This window comes from Poecilia reticulata, chromosome 6 (assembly GCF_904066995.2).
Source record: "Poecilia reticulata chromosome 6, P_reticulata-male-v2, whole genome shotgun sequence".
NCBI lineage: Eukaryota > Metazoa > Chordata > Actinopteri > Cyprinodontiformes > Poeciliidae > Poecilia > Poecilia reticulata.
Window position 1 is genome coordinate 3,585,641 of NC_088835.1, and position 20,675 is coordinate 3,606,315.

At 38.5% G+C, this 20,675-nt stretch overlaps 1 protein-coding gene across 10 annotated transcripts in view; it reads left to right on the plus strand.

Annotated features, from left to right (window-relative positions):
- ptprz1a (protein tyrosine phosphatase receptor type Z1a) overlaps window positions 1-20,675 on the plus strand; it is a 170,023-nt gene that overhangs the window by 115,004 nt on the left and 34,344 nt on the right. For 6 of the 10 annotated variants that reach the window (XR_014087762.1, XM_081607661.1, XM_081607655.1 and 3 more), the window contains exons 11-13: window positions 12,442-12,482; window positions 12,587-14,885; window positions 17,663-17,801. Coding sequence is in view for 9 of the 10 variants with exons in the window: in XM_081607661.1 (XP_081463787.1) it covers window positions 12,442-12,482; window positions 12,587-14,885; window positions 17,663-17,801 (2,479 nt within the window). In the remaining variant the exon portion in view is untranslated. The remainder of the gene's footprint in view (window positions 1-12,441; window positions 12,483-12,586; window positions 14,886-17,662; window positions 17,802-20,675) is intronic. The other 4 variants (XM_081607659.1, XM_081607660.1, XM_081607658.1 and 1 more) reach the window with 3 other exon arrangements.

The window sequence follows — 20,675 nt, forward strand, 5'->3', positions numbered from 1 at the left end:
GTGGACAGTTTGATTTCACAAAAGTTTGATTTACTTGGAGTTATATTGTGTTGTTTAAGTGTTCCCTTTATTTTTTTGAAGTTTTGAAGTTAATGATTATATATATATATATATATATATATATATATATATATATATATATATATATATATAATCATTAACTTCACATTTCTCCAATGAATATTTATTGAAGGTTATGATTAGAAGGTTAAGTTTCTTATACTTTGTTTTCCTGTGGCTGTAGACTTGGCAGTAGAAAATTGATAACATAGGAATAATAACTTTATATCCCTTTTAACAGGTTACACTTGATTCTGCTGTGGTGCCTGTGGAAACAAAGTGCATGAAGTTTGTGCTCAGGTGGGAAAACCCAGTGGATCACATGGTGGAACTTCTGCTTCAAACTGCTCACTACAGTATAGCATCGTCTCTGTCATCCACCAGTTCACTGCAGACTGGCACCAGTTCACTGCAGACTGGCACCAGTTCACTGCAGACTGGCACCAGTTCACTGCAGACTGGCACCAGTTCACTGCAGACTGGCACCAGTTCACTGCAGACTGGCACCAGTTCACTGCAGACTGGCACCAGTTCACCGCAGACTGGCACCAGTTCACCGCAGACTGGCACCAGTTCACTGCAGACTGGCACCAGTTCACTGCAGACTGGCACCAGTTCACTGCAGACTGGCACCAGTTCACTGCAGACTGGCACCAGTTCACTGCAGACTGGCCCCCGCCAAGGACCCAACATGGACGTCTTCTTAAGTTGTTAACCCTGAGTACATAATGTTGAAATAAAATTGATATGTCTTTTGTAAATACATTTTCTCTATCAATGACTTAAATTAACTGTAGTAATTATTTTTGTGTAATGTAGTATCCATGTAAAGTGTTTAATATAATAATTAAATAGATGTTTTAAAGAAACAGCCACAAACTTTATGTCTTTGTTCCACAATGGCAGCTTTAATTTTAGCATTTCCTCTCCTCCACATACTTTGTTGCCAGATGTGTAAAATTTACAAAAAGAAGCAATTTAAATGTAAAAGTTGCACATATGTAGATTACTCAAGAGAAGCTATTTACAATAGTGTTTACAGAACTCTACACAACATCAATTCATTTATTAATAGATACATATAGATATTAATTACTGAATAGATGCACAAAGATTTCATTTCTAACAGCTGCTTGCAGTAATGAGTGTTCATCCAAGAAGTGTGACTTGCAGGAGCAGGAAGGCTCTGCACTGGTTTCTCCTTTCAAATCAAGAGGTCCATGATACTTTGACTAGGCAGCAGATGTCCCACAGCTGATTGACTGAACCTGCCATAGACAGAGGAACACGACCATCTCAGATATGGTAGGTTGTTAGGTCGGCTACTGTTGAGAAAGATGGACAACACAAAACAAATGGAGAATTTATGAATCACATCATCATATGTAAATTATTTGGCAGATAGCGCTTAAATCATTATTTAAAATGCTTTTCTAAACAACAGTGTTGGAATATGTAAGTGATTTTAGTGAAACTTTTAACACACCACTGAAAGGCAGCGGTGTACGTGTATGTTTCCTAACTGTGGCTAAAGCTGCTGATAGCTGGTTTACTCCGATCGATGGCTGTTTATTACACAGTCAGAGAATGGTGGATTGACAATGAGTAATAACAGTTATCTAACACTTAAATGCTGTATTATTAAAGTTGATAAATAAAGTGAATCTCTAAACATTACAGCACTGACAGCGGTGTATATTTTTCTTAACTGTGGCTAAAGCTGCTGCTACCTGGTTTACTCTCCGATCGGAGTCTGTTTATTTTATACAATGAGAGAATGGTGAATTGACAATGAGTAATAACAGCTATCTAACACTTAAATGCTGTTATTAACCTTACCTTTTATTGTATCTTTAAGATAACGAGTATTCGTGAATTTTTCAGTCAGGTTTCCTGAGGACTGTTGAACTGAGGCCGAAAGCGCCAAGTAGGAAGGCATTCACAATCGATCTGCAGACGGATCGTTCTCTTTCCTATTTATTGACCAATAGAGAGCTGGACATAGAAGGCAACCCAACTCATTAAAATAACGATGCAGCGAGAAAACAACACAGAAATAAATACAGCAAATGGAAATACAGAAAATGGAAAAGGGAGAAGCAAAAAAATCAAAACAAAGTATATATTTATGCTTTTATTTATATATTTATTGTTTTATTTATTATTATGTAGTATATATATTTATTTTATTTATATATTTCTACATTTATTTTTATATTTATTCTTTTATTTATATATTTCTACTTTTATTTTTACATTGATTCTTTCATTTATTATTATGTTGGATATATATTTAATATTTTGTTGAAATATTTATTCTTTTAAATATATATGTTGGATATATATTTATTCTTTTATTTATTACTATGTCAGTTTTGGTCCTCCATAATTTTGCAGGTTGCTTTTGAATGTTGCTCATTAGGGGAGACATTTCAGTATCTAAAACTAATAGAAAAAATGTAAGCAACCTACTTGCATACTGGATGTGGACTGTTGGATGTTAAATTCATGAGCAGTAAATATTGTGCTAATTATCAGTATTGAACCAAAGAAAGCAAGGCAGAAGCAGCCTTTAAAATTGTGACGCTTTTTATGGGTCAAATAGACTCAAAAAATTGTAACAGCAGCTGCATGAGGGGCCAAACAAATTTTTTGTCAGGGGGCCCAAGATTCCTGGCGGCGCCCCTGCCTCTGAGTTTATGCACCAAATTATTTTTTTTGCTTGTATGTACACTATATTGACAAAAGTATTGGGTCACTTGCTTCTTCATATGCGTGATGTTTAAATGCATCTCATTCCTGATCTGTAGGTTCACCTTTTCCTATCACAACATACGCTCTTATTGAAAAGGTGTCTCAGGGCTGGGAGTGGGTTTAGCAGACATTTTGACCATTCTTCAAAAAGTACATTTGTGAAGTGAGACACTGATGTTGTTCACAGTTCTCACATTAATCAAAGTGTCCTTTTCAGCTTGAGATCATATGGAAGCCCGTTTCCACCACTCTGTTAAAAAACAATAAAGTATCTCATCATAGTGAGTGAGCATCTCAAAATAATGAGAAAGTATCTCAAATTAATGAGATACTATTCATTATTATTAGATACTATCTCATTAGTATCTCATAATAATGAGATAATGTCTCAAAATAATGATAGTAACTCAAAATAATTATATAGTATCTCAAAATGAGATAGTAACTTATTATGAGATACTATCTCATTATAAAAAAAATTCAGAAAATGATTTTATTATAAATATGGATGCAATGTAACAAGTACAACTGTCAACACAGTTGTGTCTCATAAAAAGATGTAACAATAAACAGTTCCTTTTTTTGTTTTTTCTGGATATGAACTTCTAAACATTTCCTACAGTCATTTTCACTTTACCTCTTATGATTTATTATGTCAGCTAACAATTAACATGTTAATTATGGCATAACAAAAGTCAGCTACATTTTGTTGTCTGGCATCATGACTTTCCAGAGATAGAATTTTTGATTGCTCCCCTGAAAGTTAACAGATCTGAAAATGCTTCTGCATGTGTGGTAGAATAACTCTACTCCTTACAATAAGACATTTCTTTGGCAACAATAATTAATAATTAAGTAATTGACATTAAATGCTGCATATTTTTAATTTAAAAAATGACCAGGGAAAGAGCAAAAAAATGTTTTATGTTTGAGATAATGTGGACAATGTCAATTCTGTACTGATTACATTACAAGTGATAACTTAAAAAAGATGCTTCATGTATAACTAAAATGTATGTAAATGTGTTCTATCAACTGAAAGTTAGTAAAAGATTAAAGATTATAGGTAGGTATTGAAAGGACCCCTTAGCAATTCACATAAAATAGTTTTGAACAGTTTGTGCTCTGTGGTTTATCCAACTTCAACTTTGAATATGTAAAAGTCCAAATGTCATTTATTAGTAACAATACTTTATGGCTTACAAATACCTAAGACAACTTCCATCCATCCATTTTCTTTCACCCTTGTCCCTCTGTGGGGTCGGGAGGGTTGCTGGTGCCCATCTCCAGCTGACGTTCCGGGCGAGAGGTGGGGACACCCTGGACAGGTTGCCAGTCTGTCGCAGGGCAACACAGAGACACACAGGACACACAACCATGCACACACACACTCACACCTAGGGGCAATTTGTAAAGGCCAATTAACCTGACAGTCATGTTTTTGGACTGTGGGAGGAAACCGGAGTACCCGGAGAAAACCCACCATGCACAGGGAGAACATGGAGACTCCATGCAGAAGGACCGGGGCCGGGAATCGAACCCAGAACCTTCGTGCTGCAAGGCAACTGCTCTACCAACTGCGCCACTGTGCAGCCCCCTAAGACAACACTTAATACAAAATGTTTGTATTAAGTACAAAATGTTTGTATTAAGTACAAACATTTTGTACTTAAAGCTAACAGTTTGTATTAACAATGCAGTTTTTGCAGCAAAAATCACTGCAGATTCCAAATCATTGACATTTTAGAAGAGTAGTGCTAAGAAGCCTTGTTGAGTTTTGACAACCTACCCTTAAACAAACCAACAGCTGTGCTGCACAAACCAGCATTTACCTATCACAAACAATTGATCCTTTTTATTACATCTGGAGAAAGTTTGGGAAGGATAATGTCACCCAAGTAAAATATTATCTCTAAAACCTTAAACTCTAGGAAATTTGGGGGAAAATCATTAAAACATCTACTTAGATCTTGATAGGCAACTTGTTACTTTAAATAGCCACCTTAATCTCTTATTTCTTTTCGGAGTTCCACATCTATGTAACTCCACCCTCTACCTCCACCACTTTCAAAACTTTAAATAATCTCCATGATCCATACATTAGACTCCAAAACCTTGTTCATTTCAGCACTGAAATCTGGATAGCTGTCATAATAGACTGACAGCTCAAGGACACAGCTACATGTGTGAGCCACAGGTCTTCTGAGAAACCCTTGAATCTTTGTGAAATGGATAAGAATTTTCTTATCCAGGAACAGGTCTGAGCCTGTGCAGAACCTTAGAAACAAGAACAGATGATGCTAACCTACTTTTGAATATCCTTCTGAAGGATATTCATTTCCTGAGGAAAGACAATGGACTTCAAAACTTTTCTTGCATTTGGTTGCAAGTTTTCATACAATGAAGAAAGGTCCTGGAAGCTGTTCCCGGTGATACTGAGTGTTTTGGCCCACTGTTCAATAACGTAAGCAGGCTCTTGGACAAGTGTTTTGTGTGCAAGCTCCTGAAGGATTTCATTTACATTGCTGGCAGTGGGCATTCGTCTGCAATTGTAGTTATCAAGAATCTCTATCAATTCCTCTTTGTCAACTCTGCTGAAATCTGACTGCCATGACTGAAACACAAAACGCTCAGATTCAGGCATGCACTTAAGGAAATTCTCCACCACCTCACTTTTTACCTGTCCAAAAGCTGCTTGCTCTAGTATGACAGGTGCAATCTTCATAGGAAGATATTTCTCTCTTGTCCATTCAAAGACAATTATTCGGCCTACACTCTCCCACTGCTGCTGTCCATAATCATGTCTCAGAAAAAGCACTTTGTAAGTGTTTCCTGTAGTACACTAGTCATAGAATTCTTTCCAGAATTCAGAAAGACAGTCTCTAACGACTCCTCCGTCATCATAACCCATCTCAGGTGTTCCATCTGGCAGGACAAGTTGAATTTTGAAGTCTCTATCTAGAAGTCCATCATCACAGAAGTGTGCTATGAGGTCAGGAAGTACCTGACCTCTGTGAACTACCAGTATCATCTTCACTGCCTTGGCAGATAATGTGGATTGAGGGAATAGTGGCAAAGTGTCACCCAAAATCTGTGGCTCACTGTAAGAAAATGGTCCTAGAAACACTGTTATTGCTATCCAAATCCTCCTCCCTGAGTTCTGCAGGATAAAGTGAAAAGTTAATATTGTCATGATTTGTTACGTTTTCAACAAATATGAAGTCTTCTGTGAATATTGTAGATTGGCTGGTCGTTCCAATATTTACAGCAGATGAAGAGGAAGGCTGACTCAGAGAACTGTCTTGATCCTGGAAAAAATGGTGATAACAAAACTTCATCCTGACTGACTGACTGACTGACTGACTGACTGACTGACTGACTGACTGACTGACTGACTGACTGACTGACTGACTGACTGACTGACTGACTGACTGACTGACTGGTTAGCCTTCTTTTTACGTGTGGTCAGGTAAAACCTGAGAATAGTCAGTTTTGTTACATGAAACATTTGTCCAACATTGATTTTGTCATCAATTGCCACTTCCTGATAATCTTTAAGATCTATTTCAAAATCTGCTATGGACCCTTCTCTATTTCTCCCATTTGGAAAGAAAAGGCCAACAGCCATCTGATTCTTTTTCTGTACCGCAGCTATGAACAGTTCTTCTTCTACCCAGCTTTGATTTCAGGCGCTAAACAGTTTTGATTTGCAACTGTTAGGGGGGCCATTTTCCTTTCTTTTACAGTATCCTAATAGGGCTATGCGGTCTCCATATGATGGCAAATAATTCTTTAACTCTTCATCTGTTATGACCTGGATGACGTTGGTATCAATCTAAATAAGGACAATAAAAAATCACTTGTTTAAAACTACAAAAATGGAACTAGAATTGCATGCAAATTATTTGAATTAAATTGGATAACACTGCTAGACGTGCTTTAACAAAAACTGTAGTTTTTGAAATACTGATTTTTTTCAGCTAGTACCTTCTCTCACAGCATGGTCTTGATAGTTTCCTCAGGAATATTCCTTTGTCTCAGGAAATCACTTGGGTCGTTCATTCTGTGATCTTACACTGGAAGGGAAAATACACAAGACCGTCATCATATATTTCCAATAAAAAAAATGTAAAGCAAGTCATACTACAAATTATAATTTTACCTGAAAAAACTAATCATGATATTCATTCATAATGCCATCCATCCATCCATCCATCCATCCATCCATCCATCCATCCATCCATCCATCCATCCATCCATCCATCCATCCATCCATCCATCCATCCATCCATCCATCCATCCATCCATCCATCCATCCATTTTCTAACACCCTTGTCCCTAGAGGAGTTGGGGGGTTTGATGGTGCCTATCTACAGCAAACAAAAGGCGGGGTCACCCTGGACAGGTCGCCGGTCTGTTGAAGGGCAACACAGAGACAGACAGGACAAACAACCATGCACACACACACTCACACCTAAGGAGAATTTAGAAAAAACAATTAACCTAACCGTCATGTTTTTGGACTGTGGGAGAAAGCTGGAGTACACAGAGAGAATGACGTATGTACAGGGAGAACATGCAGAAAGACCCGGGCCGGGACATTCATAATGCCATGCAGCAATGTTTTTTTTTTTTTTGTCAAATGATTTTACTAGGCTAAACTTGAACGATTTTAATGTTACAAATAAATTCTTTCACAAAATATTTAGCATCTTTTTAAACTTCTGTTTTATAATAACTGTTACCACAGCTATTTTATTTGTGTAATTACACAAATAAATGCATATACAGTGGTTTTACTTTTAAAATGGGCACATCTTGAGAAACCTCTTTAAATTCACGGAAAAGATAAGAAAATATTTATTGGTAATAACAAAAAACTGTACCGTTCCATATTGACACTGTCTTTAGCAGTAGAAAATGAAACACAATGAAAATTAAGCCATCTGTGAAGCATAGAGGTTTCTCAATGGAGAACTGGAGAAAAACGATATAGCAGAGAAGTCACTTGTACCTCTAATCAGTGTGTGATCAGAAAAGGCTAGGGACAATTCAGCTGCTCCACACTGTCCAGTCTTCTGTCTTTCTGAAACAACCCGCACTGTACAAAAGCAAGCACATATTGTTTTGGTAGTTGAACTTACTGGTTAAATCAGTATAATAGATTTGCAGACAGACTATATATATAAATATATATATATATATATATATATATATATATATATATATATATATATATATATATATATATATATATATATATATATATATATATATATATATATATATATATAAGGTCGCCCACACAGAAGGGGTCTCACTCCCAGGAGGAACAATAGCAGACATAGAGCACAGCTACAAGTACCTGGGAATACCACAAGCAAATGGCAACCTCGATGAGGTCACAAGGAAAGAAGCCACAGCCAAATACCTCCAACGAATAAGGCAAGTCCTGAGAAGCCAGCTCAATGGCAAGAACAAGATCCGTGCAATAAACAGCTATGCCTTACCAGTAATCATATACCCTGCAGGAATAATTAGATGGCCAATGGAAGAGATGAAGGCCACGGATGTTAAGACTAGGAAGCTACTAACCATGCATGGAGGATTCCACCCCAAATCCAGCACCCTGAGACTGTACACGAGCCGTAAGGAAGGAGGCAGAGGACTAGTGAGTGTGAGAGCCACTGTCCAGGATGAAACATCCAAGATCCATAAATCATCAAGGACAAAGCCTCAACAGACGATGTGCTCAGCGAATGTCTCAGGCAATGGGGAACAGAAGACAAGGTGCTGGAAGTACCATCATGGGAGGACAAGCCCCTACATGGGATGTACCACCGACAAATAACTGAAGTGGCTGATGTCAGGAAATCCTACCAATGGCTGGAGAAAGCTGGACTCAAGGACAGCACAGAGGCTCTCATCCTGGCCGCCCAGGAACAGGCCCTAAACACCAGAGCAATAGAGGCTCAGATCTACCACACCAGACAAGACACAAGGTGTAGGTTGTGCAAGGAGGCCCCTGAGACAGTCCAGCACATAATAGCAGGGTGCAAGATGCTGGCAGGGAAAGCGTACATGGAACGACATAACCAAGTGGTGGGCATAGTGTACAGGAACATCTGTGCAGAATATGGACTGGAAGCCCCGAGATCATATATATATATATATATATATATATATATATATATATATATATATATATATATATATATATATATATATATATATAATAAAAAAATCATCCTCTGAGCTCGGGTCCTCTACCAGAGGCCTGGGAGCTTGAGGGTTCCTCCAGTATCTTGGCTGTGCCTAGAACTGCACATTTCTGGACTGAGATGTCTGATGTTGTTCCTGAGATCTGTTTGAGCCACTGCTCCAGTTTGGGGGGTGACTGCCCCGAGGGCCCCGATGACCACAGGCACCACTGTGGTCTTCACCTTCCAGGTCTTTTCCAGTTCCTCCCTGAGGCCCTGGTATTTCTCCAGTTTCTCATGCTCCTTTTTCCTGATGTTGTAGTCACTTGGTATTGCTACATCCACCACAACGGCTTTGCTCTGTTCTTTATCCACCACCACAATGTCCGGTTGGTTCTCCATTACCATCTTGTCTGTCTGGATCTGGAAGTCCCACAGGATCTTAGCTCGGTCATTCTCCACCACTTTTGGGGGTGTTTCCCACTTTGATCTCGGGGCTTCCAGTCCATATTCTGCACAGATGTTCCTGTATACTATGCCCACCACTTGGTTATGTCGTTCCATGTGCGCTTTCCCTGCCAGCATCTTGCACCCTGCTGTTATGTGCTGGACTGTCTCAGGGGCCTCCTTGCACAACCTACACCTTGGGTCTTGTCTGGTGTGGTAGATCTGAGCCTCTATTGCTCTGGTGTTTAGGGCTCTATCTATCTGATCTATCTGATATCTGATTTATCTGATCTATTTGATCTCAGTAATTAAACACACACCCACACACACACACACACACACACACACACATACACATTTCTTTGCTTGGGGTGCAATTAATTAAATTATTTAGAATTTAATAATAAGAGAGAGAGAGTACATGACATAAAATGCCACGACATATTTTAGTTTAACTTTTATGAAAATACATAGACTTAGAGGTATCGTTTTGGTGTCACAGTGGTTTGGGAGCAAGAGGCAGCATCTACTAACTACTCACCAGTTATTACACCACAACTTTTTGGTAAACTGAACATGTGTCATTACAGCAAATAAAAGTACCACGTAATCCTCAGATATTAACTAAAATTACCAGGATATCAGTTGTGGACTGACGAAGTGAAGAAAGAGGAAACGTTAGCTTCAAAGATATGAATGCATCTTCTTAAGCCATCTTCAAGATTAGCTACCGTCGTCAGTATGCCAAATTGATTACTTTATACTATACTAGCCTATATTACTGCGACAGACTGGCGACCTGTCCAGGGTGACCCCGCCTCTCGCCTGAAACGTTAGCTGGAGATGGGCACCAGCAACCCTCCCGACCCCACTAAGCGACAAGGGTGCAAGAAAATGGATGGATGGATGGATGGATAGCTTATATTAGAGACTTAACTTAGATTAACAAAACCTAATTTCTTACCATTGTACACAGCTATGTTTAGCTAGTGTTCAGTGCTTGCAGGCGGCAGGCGCGACCAACAGGAAAGTCAAACCAGGAGAGGGTGGACTGAACTAATTCGAAACGTCTCCAATCGTCCTGAGCCTATGTAGACTATCTATGTAGACTATGTCATTACAATGAGATAGTATCTCATTATTAGCACTCAGTTACTATCTCATTATTTTGAGAGGCTATCTCATTATAATGACTTTTTTTTTTTTTACAAAGTGGCGGAAACGGGCTTCCATAAGATCAAGACTCATTCATCCATCTCTTTATGAACCTTGCTTTGTGTACTGGTGGGCTGTCCTGTAGGAACAGGGAGGAGCTTTCCTAAACTGCTTCCACTTTTCAAGAACATAATGTCCAACATGTCTTCTTATGGTGTAGCATTATCTGTTTCTTACACTGAAACTATGGGGTTGAGCCCAACTCCTGATAAACAACCCCACACCATAATCCTCTCTCCACCAAACTTTACACTTGATGCAGTGCAGTCAGAACATTGCCGTACTCCACAACTGCCAAGCTCTACTTTTCCAATAGATTGCCAGAGACAGAGACATGATTTGTCACTCTAGCGAGCACATCTGGTATATCCAAGGCTTTGTGTTGCAGTTGGATGCCGCTGCTCAGTCATAGAAAACCATTCCACTGTTTCTAAACTAGTTAAGTCACTAACTCTGCAGAGTTGGTGACTCCAGCACACTGCTTGCCTCAGGTTGTGATGTCCAGCACTCAGTTATTTTACATGGCCTCCTACTTTGTAGTTGTGTTGCAGTCATTCCTAATCACTTCTACTTTATGTTGCCAATAACAGATGACTGTTGAATATTCAGTAGTGAGGAAATTTCTGGACATATTGTACAAGTTGCTTCCTATCATGGTGCCGTGCTGGAATTCACTGGTGTCCTGACATTGACCCATTCTCTCCCAGATGATTGTAGAAGCAGTCTGCATGATTGATTAGCTGCGGTTGGTGATAGAACACGACAAGTCAATGATTTGGAAAGGTGACTACTTCTGATGATGCAGTTTAGCTCTATTGTCTACCAAAGCATTATTTGTGGCCTTTTTGTCGAAGCCCATGGTAGCTTCCCCCAAAACCCTGTTTAACAGCCTTCTACCCTTCACCTGAAGCTTCACAGACCAGTCTCTACTAGTCTCCATGATGTGTAACTTAGCCCTATACAGGTAAGGGCGTCAAGACCCCTTTCTGCCCATCTGCCCTAACCACCCCCACCTTACTTCACTTTACATTTATTTTGGTTATTTAGTGGTTTTTGTAGTTAAATGTTAAATGATGATGTGTCTTTTGGATAATCCATGCATGCACAAGCCTGTTTTCCTGCATGTGTGTGTTTGTGTTTGGTGCGTGTGTACCAAAACTACAACGACCAGTAATAGCGAAAATTAAATACAAGTTCTTTGAGATTTGTTAAAATGAGTTGTACTTAAAGAAATAAACTCCCCAGTCTTACTGCCTATTTGCTGACTAAATCCTAGATAAACAGAAGAAATACAAGGATGAAGTGACCTGACAGATTAAAACTTCTGGACTGAAAGCATGATATTACTTTTTATACAGACTTGAAGATGGTGCTGATCCTTTGTTTCTCCTCAGTTTGTTTTTGTCTCATTTTGATTTCAGTTTTGCAGGAGCCTCCTTAACTTACTTAAATATGATATTTTATTATTAATTGTGAATATTTAAATAATAAAACTAAAGTTCATTTTCATATTCTTATTATTTTTAATATGCCTTTGAGTCTTTCCCCTGCAATCTTTTAATCCAAATCATTTCATTTTCTTCTTTTCAGCCTTATTTGTCTAGACCAAGGATATCAGTGTTAATGTTCACAATGGTTCAGATGGTTAAATCAAAAACTAACGCTGGTTATCAGTCATCACATGCATTTCATGAGTTTTCTAAAAGCCTGTTCTCTTTTTCAATTATTTGATGTTTCTAATTTTATAACCCGTTCTCCTTGTCAGAAAATGCTCTGGATCCAGGTTCAGATGAAACTGAATTTGAGGTACATGAAACTCTACTCTTGTTTTCTGTGCACCTCCCATTTTAGCTTTTATATGTACAGCTCATCTTGCTATAACAACTTACAATCTCCAATTTCACATACAGGGCAACTATGAACCTGACTTGTCCTGGAATGAGGTGGACCAAATCAGGAACAAGAATTTAAACGGGGGTACTCTAGACTCACCAAGGACCACAACATCAGCACCACCTTGGTTTCACTTGCCTGGCATTGGAACTCCTACCGAAGAGTCCAGTGAGAGAAGAACCACTACTGACCCTGCTTCTGCTCTACTATCCAGCCAGTCTGGTGAAGTTTTAAGACCCTCTGAGGAGATGGGACCAATGAGTACTCCCATACAACCACCAGAGGACACTACGTTGCCGGAGAGCAGAGGGAGTGCAGGGACCGGTAGCAACACTCTTTCTTATTTCACAACAGAAAAAGCCCCAATTTCAACTTCCCCCTCTCCTCTTCTCACATATATAAAGACAGATGGTGTAAATGTACAAGAACATCATGAAGACTTATCCAAAAATGGAAAAGTTGGCCCAAACACTGTTAATCCTATAACCCCTGACGCAAAGACAGACAGTTCAAAAGTTATTTTTCAATATCCACCTACAATAGAGTCATCTCTCACCACAGATATGAGCAGTAACTCATCGCCGTCCTTTAAGCAAGCCGAGACTGATCAAGGTTTGACACAAGCCATAAGTGAAGACAGTACTACTGATGAGAATGTTTCTACTCATACCAGAGGTTTTTCTGAGGTTCAGATATCACCCTCTACTTCCAAGACCTTTTCATCCACAGAAGCTGAACAACATAGTGCCACAAGTTCTACCATGCCTAATTTTTCATCCACATCTGTGGTGCTGAGTGGCATTGTTGTTCAATCCACGCAACCACTATCAAACGGTGAGCGCAGCTCTCTCTTCCCCTCCTCTTCCTTTGCCTCCTCCCCTATGTGTGAAACCTTGGACCCAAGCGCCACTCTGTCCATTCGCTTGCATGACCCTCATGACCCTTCCTCCCTGTGGCCTATGTCGTCTGCCAGCGCTCCAGACTCCCAGCATGTTGCTACTGGATTTCTGTCTAGTGAAGACCTGACTTCTACCTCAATCCCTTTCCTCCTCGCTTCCACCTTGCCTCACCCCTCTCACCCCTCACGCTCCCTACCTGGTCCAACAACTGACTCTGTGTTCTCTAACCTCACTTTTTGGGATAGTGATAATGATGTTTTGTTGTCTGGGTCTTCAGGTGATCTTTCTGTACTCAGTAATACCCCTCCACTCAAATCAGTGCTGGACCTAACACATGCCAGTGTCACAGCTGAATTTTCACAAACTTCCTTGAATTTTTCATCCTCAACATTATCTCTTTCTTCCAGCCCTACCCTGCAGCCTTCAGTCGCTTTTTCTAGTGATTTCACTTTTTCTCTGGGCTTGTCCAAATCTCCAGCAACTGGATTTGAGGATTCAAGATATGCAACAGGGAGCACCACAGAGTCTTTAGTTCCTGAGATCATTGGTGATCTCCTAGCAAGCGATGTGAACATTGTGTGTGGCTGTTCTCTGGAGACATTAGCACCTTCATCATGGTTGCACACCTCTCCTCATGTATCACTGTCAACGTCAGTCAAGAGCACTACAAGTTTAGAGCTATACTCCAGCATGGTTTTACTTTCAGCTTCTGGTTCTGATGTAGAAAACCTTCCACTATCTCTGGAAAGTTTGGGCTCTGCTGCTCTGTCTTTTGACCACTCTCTGCTATCCCATAGTGCTATCTCAATGTCCTCTCCACAATTTCTCCAAGCCACCCATAGTGACCTGCATCTTTCTGTTACAGCCACATTGTCTGTTGGTGCGGATCCCAGTTTGTCAGCATCAGAGAAAAGCACCACCTTCCAAACCTCTTCCCTCCCTTTCCTGCCCACCACTTTCCCACTTACCCCCACTACAGAGGAGCAGGTGTTAGACTTTAGCAGCAGCTCCTCTGGCTCAGCCTTCTTCCCTGACTCGCAGGAAGGATCAGACCAGGAGTGGGATAAAGGTCAAACCTCAGCTTCTGGAGTAAGCCCACTTCCACATTCAACCAAAGTCATGAGCACTGTCCCTCCATTCATTTTGCTGGAATCTGGTCAAAGCCCAGATGATGCGGAGGAACACTCTTCAGCTTTCTATTTTGAAAGTGGCAGTGGCAGTGCCATCAGTCCAGAAGTAAGAGGCAAAGAGGCCCCAACTGATTCAGAGGTGACCCCGGGTTCACCCTGGTCTCTGCGAGAGACAGAGATTAGCGGCTCAGGGCAAGGCGAAGGCCTTAATGACAACGAGACATCTTCCGACTTCACTATTTCAGAACACACAGAGACAGAGTCTGAGGAAGAAGACCCAGTCTCAGGTAAAAACAAAAAAGCTGATGCTGAAAAATGATAAACCCATCAGAGCAACAAAAGCAAAAGGGGCAGCAAGTGTTGTGGACATCCATCAGTGATTTTCAACAAAATTATATTTTATTTTTACATTGAAAAATGAAATGTAAAGGTAAACAAAAGCAAATTTATTCTAAACATTATACCCAACAACACTGAACATCATTGTCTATAAAAGTGGGTTTTTACTTTGTTTTATTTATTTATTATTTCAGATAAAGTCCCAAAAATCAATAACATAGGAAGTAGGGTTTGGTTAGGAACTGCTCAAGATAAGACCTTTTATTTTTATTTTTGCTGAAATTGTGTAACAAGACAGAAGGAATATTTTAAAAGTTTAGAGATTACATCTTTTAAGGAAGGTGTATAAATATGTAATTTATGACTTTTACATGTTCAATGGCTTTTTTCTTAGGATCAAAACAAGGTCCAACTGAGATCTAACCCTACTTGACATGGACACCAGAGGGCAGCAGAGTTCTTTAAAACCTCAGATGATTGTCGTGTGTATTTATTTTGATAGATAAACTATATTCACTATTTTTGCCATTTAGATTTGTCAAGCAGTTTACCAGAAATGGCTAATAATTATTGCCTGGGAATACTGGTCCTAATATAAGAATGAAGAAGTCTTCTATGTGTTTGCATGTTGTGCATCATTAACAAATCTAACATATTTCACTTTTTAATGCTCAGACAGTTTCAAGGCAATGAATGAATGACTTCATTAAAGATATCCCGCTGTTTTGCATCATTAATTGCAGAATGCCACATCTGCTTTAGAAGTGGTAGGTTTTGCTTCTCACCAGGGAACTGGGAATTGTTTGGTAATTGCTGGATTCATTTATAGAGAAATCCAGCCATGCCTTGTTTTAGGCAGATATTCCATCAGGGTGAGCACCAGTGTGATTTATGTTAGGTATCATCAATGAACACTGTCTTCATTATTTAGTTTGAAGTCTTCTCAGAAGGATCTTGGTGAATCCATTTCTCTCATTGGACCTTAGGATAAAAATGAATGAACCGTTTTCGTTCCTCTGTCAAAAACTTTGTAATTTGTTGCATAAACAGTAGAATCTGCAGTGTTTCTGATAGATAAAGCAAAATTCACGAGGTGACAGACTTGAAAGAAAATGCACCATGGTCTCTTTATGAACAGGTCAGAAAGGTCAACACAGTCATTAATGGTTGAGCTCGCCCAGTTTGTCCAGAAGAGGAACGTTAACTCGATCTGCCCCACCGTCAGCCAGGGTTAGCAGGAGTTCCCTTCCAGATTATTAGGTTATGAGAAAGTGTGACTTTGTCATAAATCTGCAGGTGTCAGACTAAATTTTACAGAATTTAATCTATATCTCACAAACATTGTCAGATTTTTTTAATCTGTGGGATCAACATGAGTCAGTTATTGAAATTCATATAAAATTTTTGAATCTATCATTAGCAGGGGTGAAAGTAAACCGAATGTTCGGATAGTGAATCAGTTACAGCTGCACTTTGAGTCAGAATAGATCTGCTAGCAATAGGCAGTCTAAAACACCAGTTCATCTGTTTATAGATAACATTTTTTTCTTATTCCAAAATGTTTCTGAACTGTCTGTTCTGTCTGGAGCCTCTCCCCCTCCAGTCGCCTTCCTCTCTCTGTTTCTCCTCCCTGACCCTGGAGCTCAACGCTTTCGTCAAAAGGCAGCTGTTAAACATCTGCTTGCTACAAAATGTCACAGTTAAAAGCAAACAGATGATATCTAGTTGTGCTACATGTTATTTTGCTCATATAAAACACAACACAGTGGGGAAAAACGCTTATGACCAGAGATTTGTTTGCATGGCACATGCATCTTCTTCCAGAAGACCGGTGCTGATTGGATTGGTGCATTTGATTTATTGACTGCAACATTTTACACAGGTGGTCTACAAACACAAAAAAATGCCACTTGTGTTGGATTATGGCAAACAATAAATCACTTATCATTTATACAGTCTAATAAAAAACGGGAAAATACCACAGGACAGTGAATTTTTAATCAAGCAAAATCAAAACTTGATAACTAACTAATTTGTTCAACAAAGAAAAAATTACTATTGATGTTAGTTAGCATCACTGCAGACACTAACATCAGAAAATCGTTTATCAATGTTAATACATGCCAAAGTACAAAACTAGCCAAAAAATCAATATTGTTTTTTTTCTGATGTTTTCTTATGTTTCATTTTATTTATTTGTGAATATAATTTCAAATGTAACTGAATAAAAAACGTTACTCAAAACAAATTCAATTAAAAGTAAAAGTTACATTTTTCTAAACAACTTAAAGTACAAAGTAGACAAATTGTATTTACAGCAATGCAAGTAAATGTACTTAGTTATGTTCCACCCACTGTGTCCCAGAACCTTTAGAGAAAGAAACACAGAGGTTAAACAATGAACCCCCTGCGATTTTTGTCATATTTTGTCATAACTTAAAGCTACGTAAAGCCCCTGGTCATTATAAGGCTTTCATTTAAGTTATGTTTCCTGGATAATTGTAATTTTTCAAGAAAAAGTCATTTTTGTTACATGAGCAATGGGACTACAACAGTTATTTAATTTCAAGAGAACAGTTAAAATAATGAATGTTGGAGCTGATTTCTAAAATTTTTCAAACATTAACAGCTGAAGCATTTTGTTAACAACCAACAATCATCAGCTTCAGTTTCCCTCTCCCAGAGAATGGTTTCACATCTACCCACCTTTGTTGACTCTGTGCAGATGCCAGTAACAGCAGCCACGAGTCCAGGGTCGGCTCCATGAGTGAGAAGGAGAGGAAGGCTGTGGTTCCTCTGGTCATCATTTCCACCCTCACTCTGCTTGGCCTGGTTGTTCTCATTGGCATCTTCATCTACTGGAGGTCAGTACCACTGTTCCATCACACCCGCATGCTGCTTGCCAAACACCTCCATATTATTTTCTTTGACCTACAAACAAAATCCCAATTTAATAGTGCCTTTATTTTATATCTCTATTCTGATGGTGCCATCCCAATCTAAGAAAGATACAAAAAAATTAATGACTCCAAATTTCAAAGGGGTCAACATTAAAGCTGCAGTATAACTTTTATAAACAAATTTGATAACTAGAAACAACCAAACAAAACCAGGAGATGGTTCATATCGTAGCAGCCCATACTGAGAGGAAAGAAACAAATTCATAATATACAAACTTTTTTAAATAACAAAACCTGAAGGGTGTTGCATCCATTTCTTTTCATCCCTCCTTAGTCAACAGTGTGTGGAGCTATCATTCTCTGGAAACGGTGCCAAAAGTTTCTTGGAGCGTGTCTTTATCAGCATGTACATCATCTGCTTCTTAGGGACCACTGCTTTGCACGTTTGAGGTGTTTCCCTTTTGCAACACATCTGAGTTGAATAAGTGAGTGATGAATAGGCTTCTACAGCACTTGATGGCTTCAGAGGAGGTGACGCAATCATTTAAAATCTAATGTTCTGAAACAGAGACATATATGGAAAACGCAGGCCTGTGGTCCCTGAGGACCAGAGATGAGAAACACTGATCCAGAAGTTTAAAGTTTAGCAGCAATTCTCTTTAAAATTGCTCAAGATCAGTCACATCAGTCACATTGGATAGAACATACATGCCTTTTGACTAGGCCACTCTAAAACATAAATGTTTTTAGATTTAAATCATTTCTATGTGGCTCAAGTTGTTATTTTCCTCCTGAAACGAGGAAGTCCACTCCAGTCTCAAGTCTTCTGCAGTCTAACAGGATTTCCTTCAGCTCCTCTATCATATGTTCTACTTTGTGCTGGTCAGTCAAATAAAGTCAACATAAAATAATTTAAAGTTTATGTTTGTATTGTTGTTAAAAGTGATACAGTTAAAATAACATGAATACTTTTGAAAGTGACATTATTTTATGACTAAAGAGCATGATTATTTGTTTTCAAACCTATCTGTGAATTTTTCTTTACAATTGACAAAGTCACTAACTATACCCCCCTTCATTTCACACTCTTTGGTTTCTTCCCATGCATGTGTTATTTCTCCTCATACTTATTTTTATGATAACCTCACTCTGTTCAAGACAAAATATCAACTATGCTTCTATGTATAAAAAAAACATCCTACTTTTAAATTATTGGTAATCTAAAAATCACTGTTCTGTTTTCCGTTTCTCACATTTACCAGAAGAGGGCAGCAGAGGTTACCTGTGAGCATAGCTGAAAGAATAGTAGAGGAATAGAATGAAACTGGTTCCCGTTGCGCGTACATCTTGTATTCTTCTTTTACAAGATGTGGGCACATCTTATAAACACAAGACGCGCGTCCATCTTGTTTTTACAAGATGTAAGAACAAGATGCACATCCTCTTCATTGAACACGTCTGATTAATGAAGAGGATGTTTCTCTTCATTAATCTCTAGTCTGAGAGATGTAACATCCTCATCACTGACAACAGACTTAAATAAACAAAAACCACGTTAAAGTAAATACAGTGGAACCTTTGGGAGTAAAATACATTTGTTCAAGCTGGTTACTCCTGCTTTAAGCAAGTTTCCTGTATAAAATAATTAAATAACTCTCTAACCTGCATTGATGGAGGTTAAATATCCACACCTGTACTGTTCACCTAATTTATGATATGAACAGGAAATAATTATTTCAGTCTTTTAATTTTCATAATGAATTCTGCCTTGATAGTGTAACATTTATTCCAGCATGAAACAAACTGCTAAAGAGTTGCTTATGATTTAGAAAATTAATCACAAATAATTACCATATAATACAGCCATTTTTATAAAACTAAAATATGCACTGAGATGACGCTCATTTGTTAGACCTAAAGTACCTTATAAGCATATTTTTCACTAAACCCATATTTTGGTATGTCTTTGTTGCTCTGATGTAATGTTCTAATCTTAAATGTCATGTTTTTCTTAGGGTGTTGCATCCATTTCTGTTCATCCCTCCTTAGTCAACAATCTGTGGAGCTATTATTCTCTGGAAACGGTGCCAGATCACAATAGAAATAAAGGCTAAAAAACGTTAGTCTGTGTGTAAGTGCGGCAGGTTCTCACTAGTCTAGCCCCTTACAACTCTTTCGTATGCGACACATTTCTTACAAAAAAAAAGGTCTTGAATCAAACGGTCATCTTTAAGTTTTTACTGGGCTTAATAAAAGGAAATAAAAATAACAAACAGATTCAAAACAAATAGAAAGTGACGGTCAAAAGACTGTGTTACTCTCAAGGTGCCAGACTTCTACAATAATTAAGTGCTCTCATCTTTCATAAACTAATTAGTCAATAAACAATCAAAAGGCACCACGTAATAAGCTTAAACAAGATACAATTACAGATGCTTATCTTTTTCAAATAGCAGAGTAACAAATGAAACTCACGTAAACACAAAATAACATTTTGTATTAAGTTCAAAAATGTATATATGGCTCCTACACTGTGTATAATTATTCTGTCTGTCTGTATATCTATATCTATATTTATATCTAGTGTACTGTATATGTGCAATTTTAGTATTGCAAGTGTGTGTGTGTGAAAAAAAATATAGTTTTTGTCCTATATGGCCCCTCATAGTTTTTTGTCAGTCAACTTATCTCAAAGGAATGTCAGATCACACGTTGCTCATATGACACCAGAACATTCTTTGTGCTGCATTTAGTTTCAGTACCTGCACTGTCAATGTACAGGGTTAGTACTGTCTTGGAAGATGGACTCAACATTTCTTATGCTGAGTCCATAACATA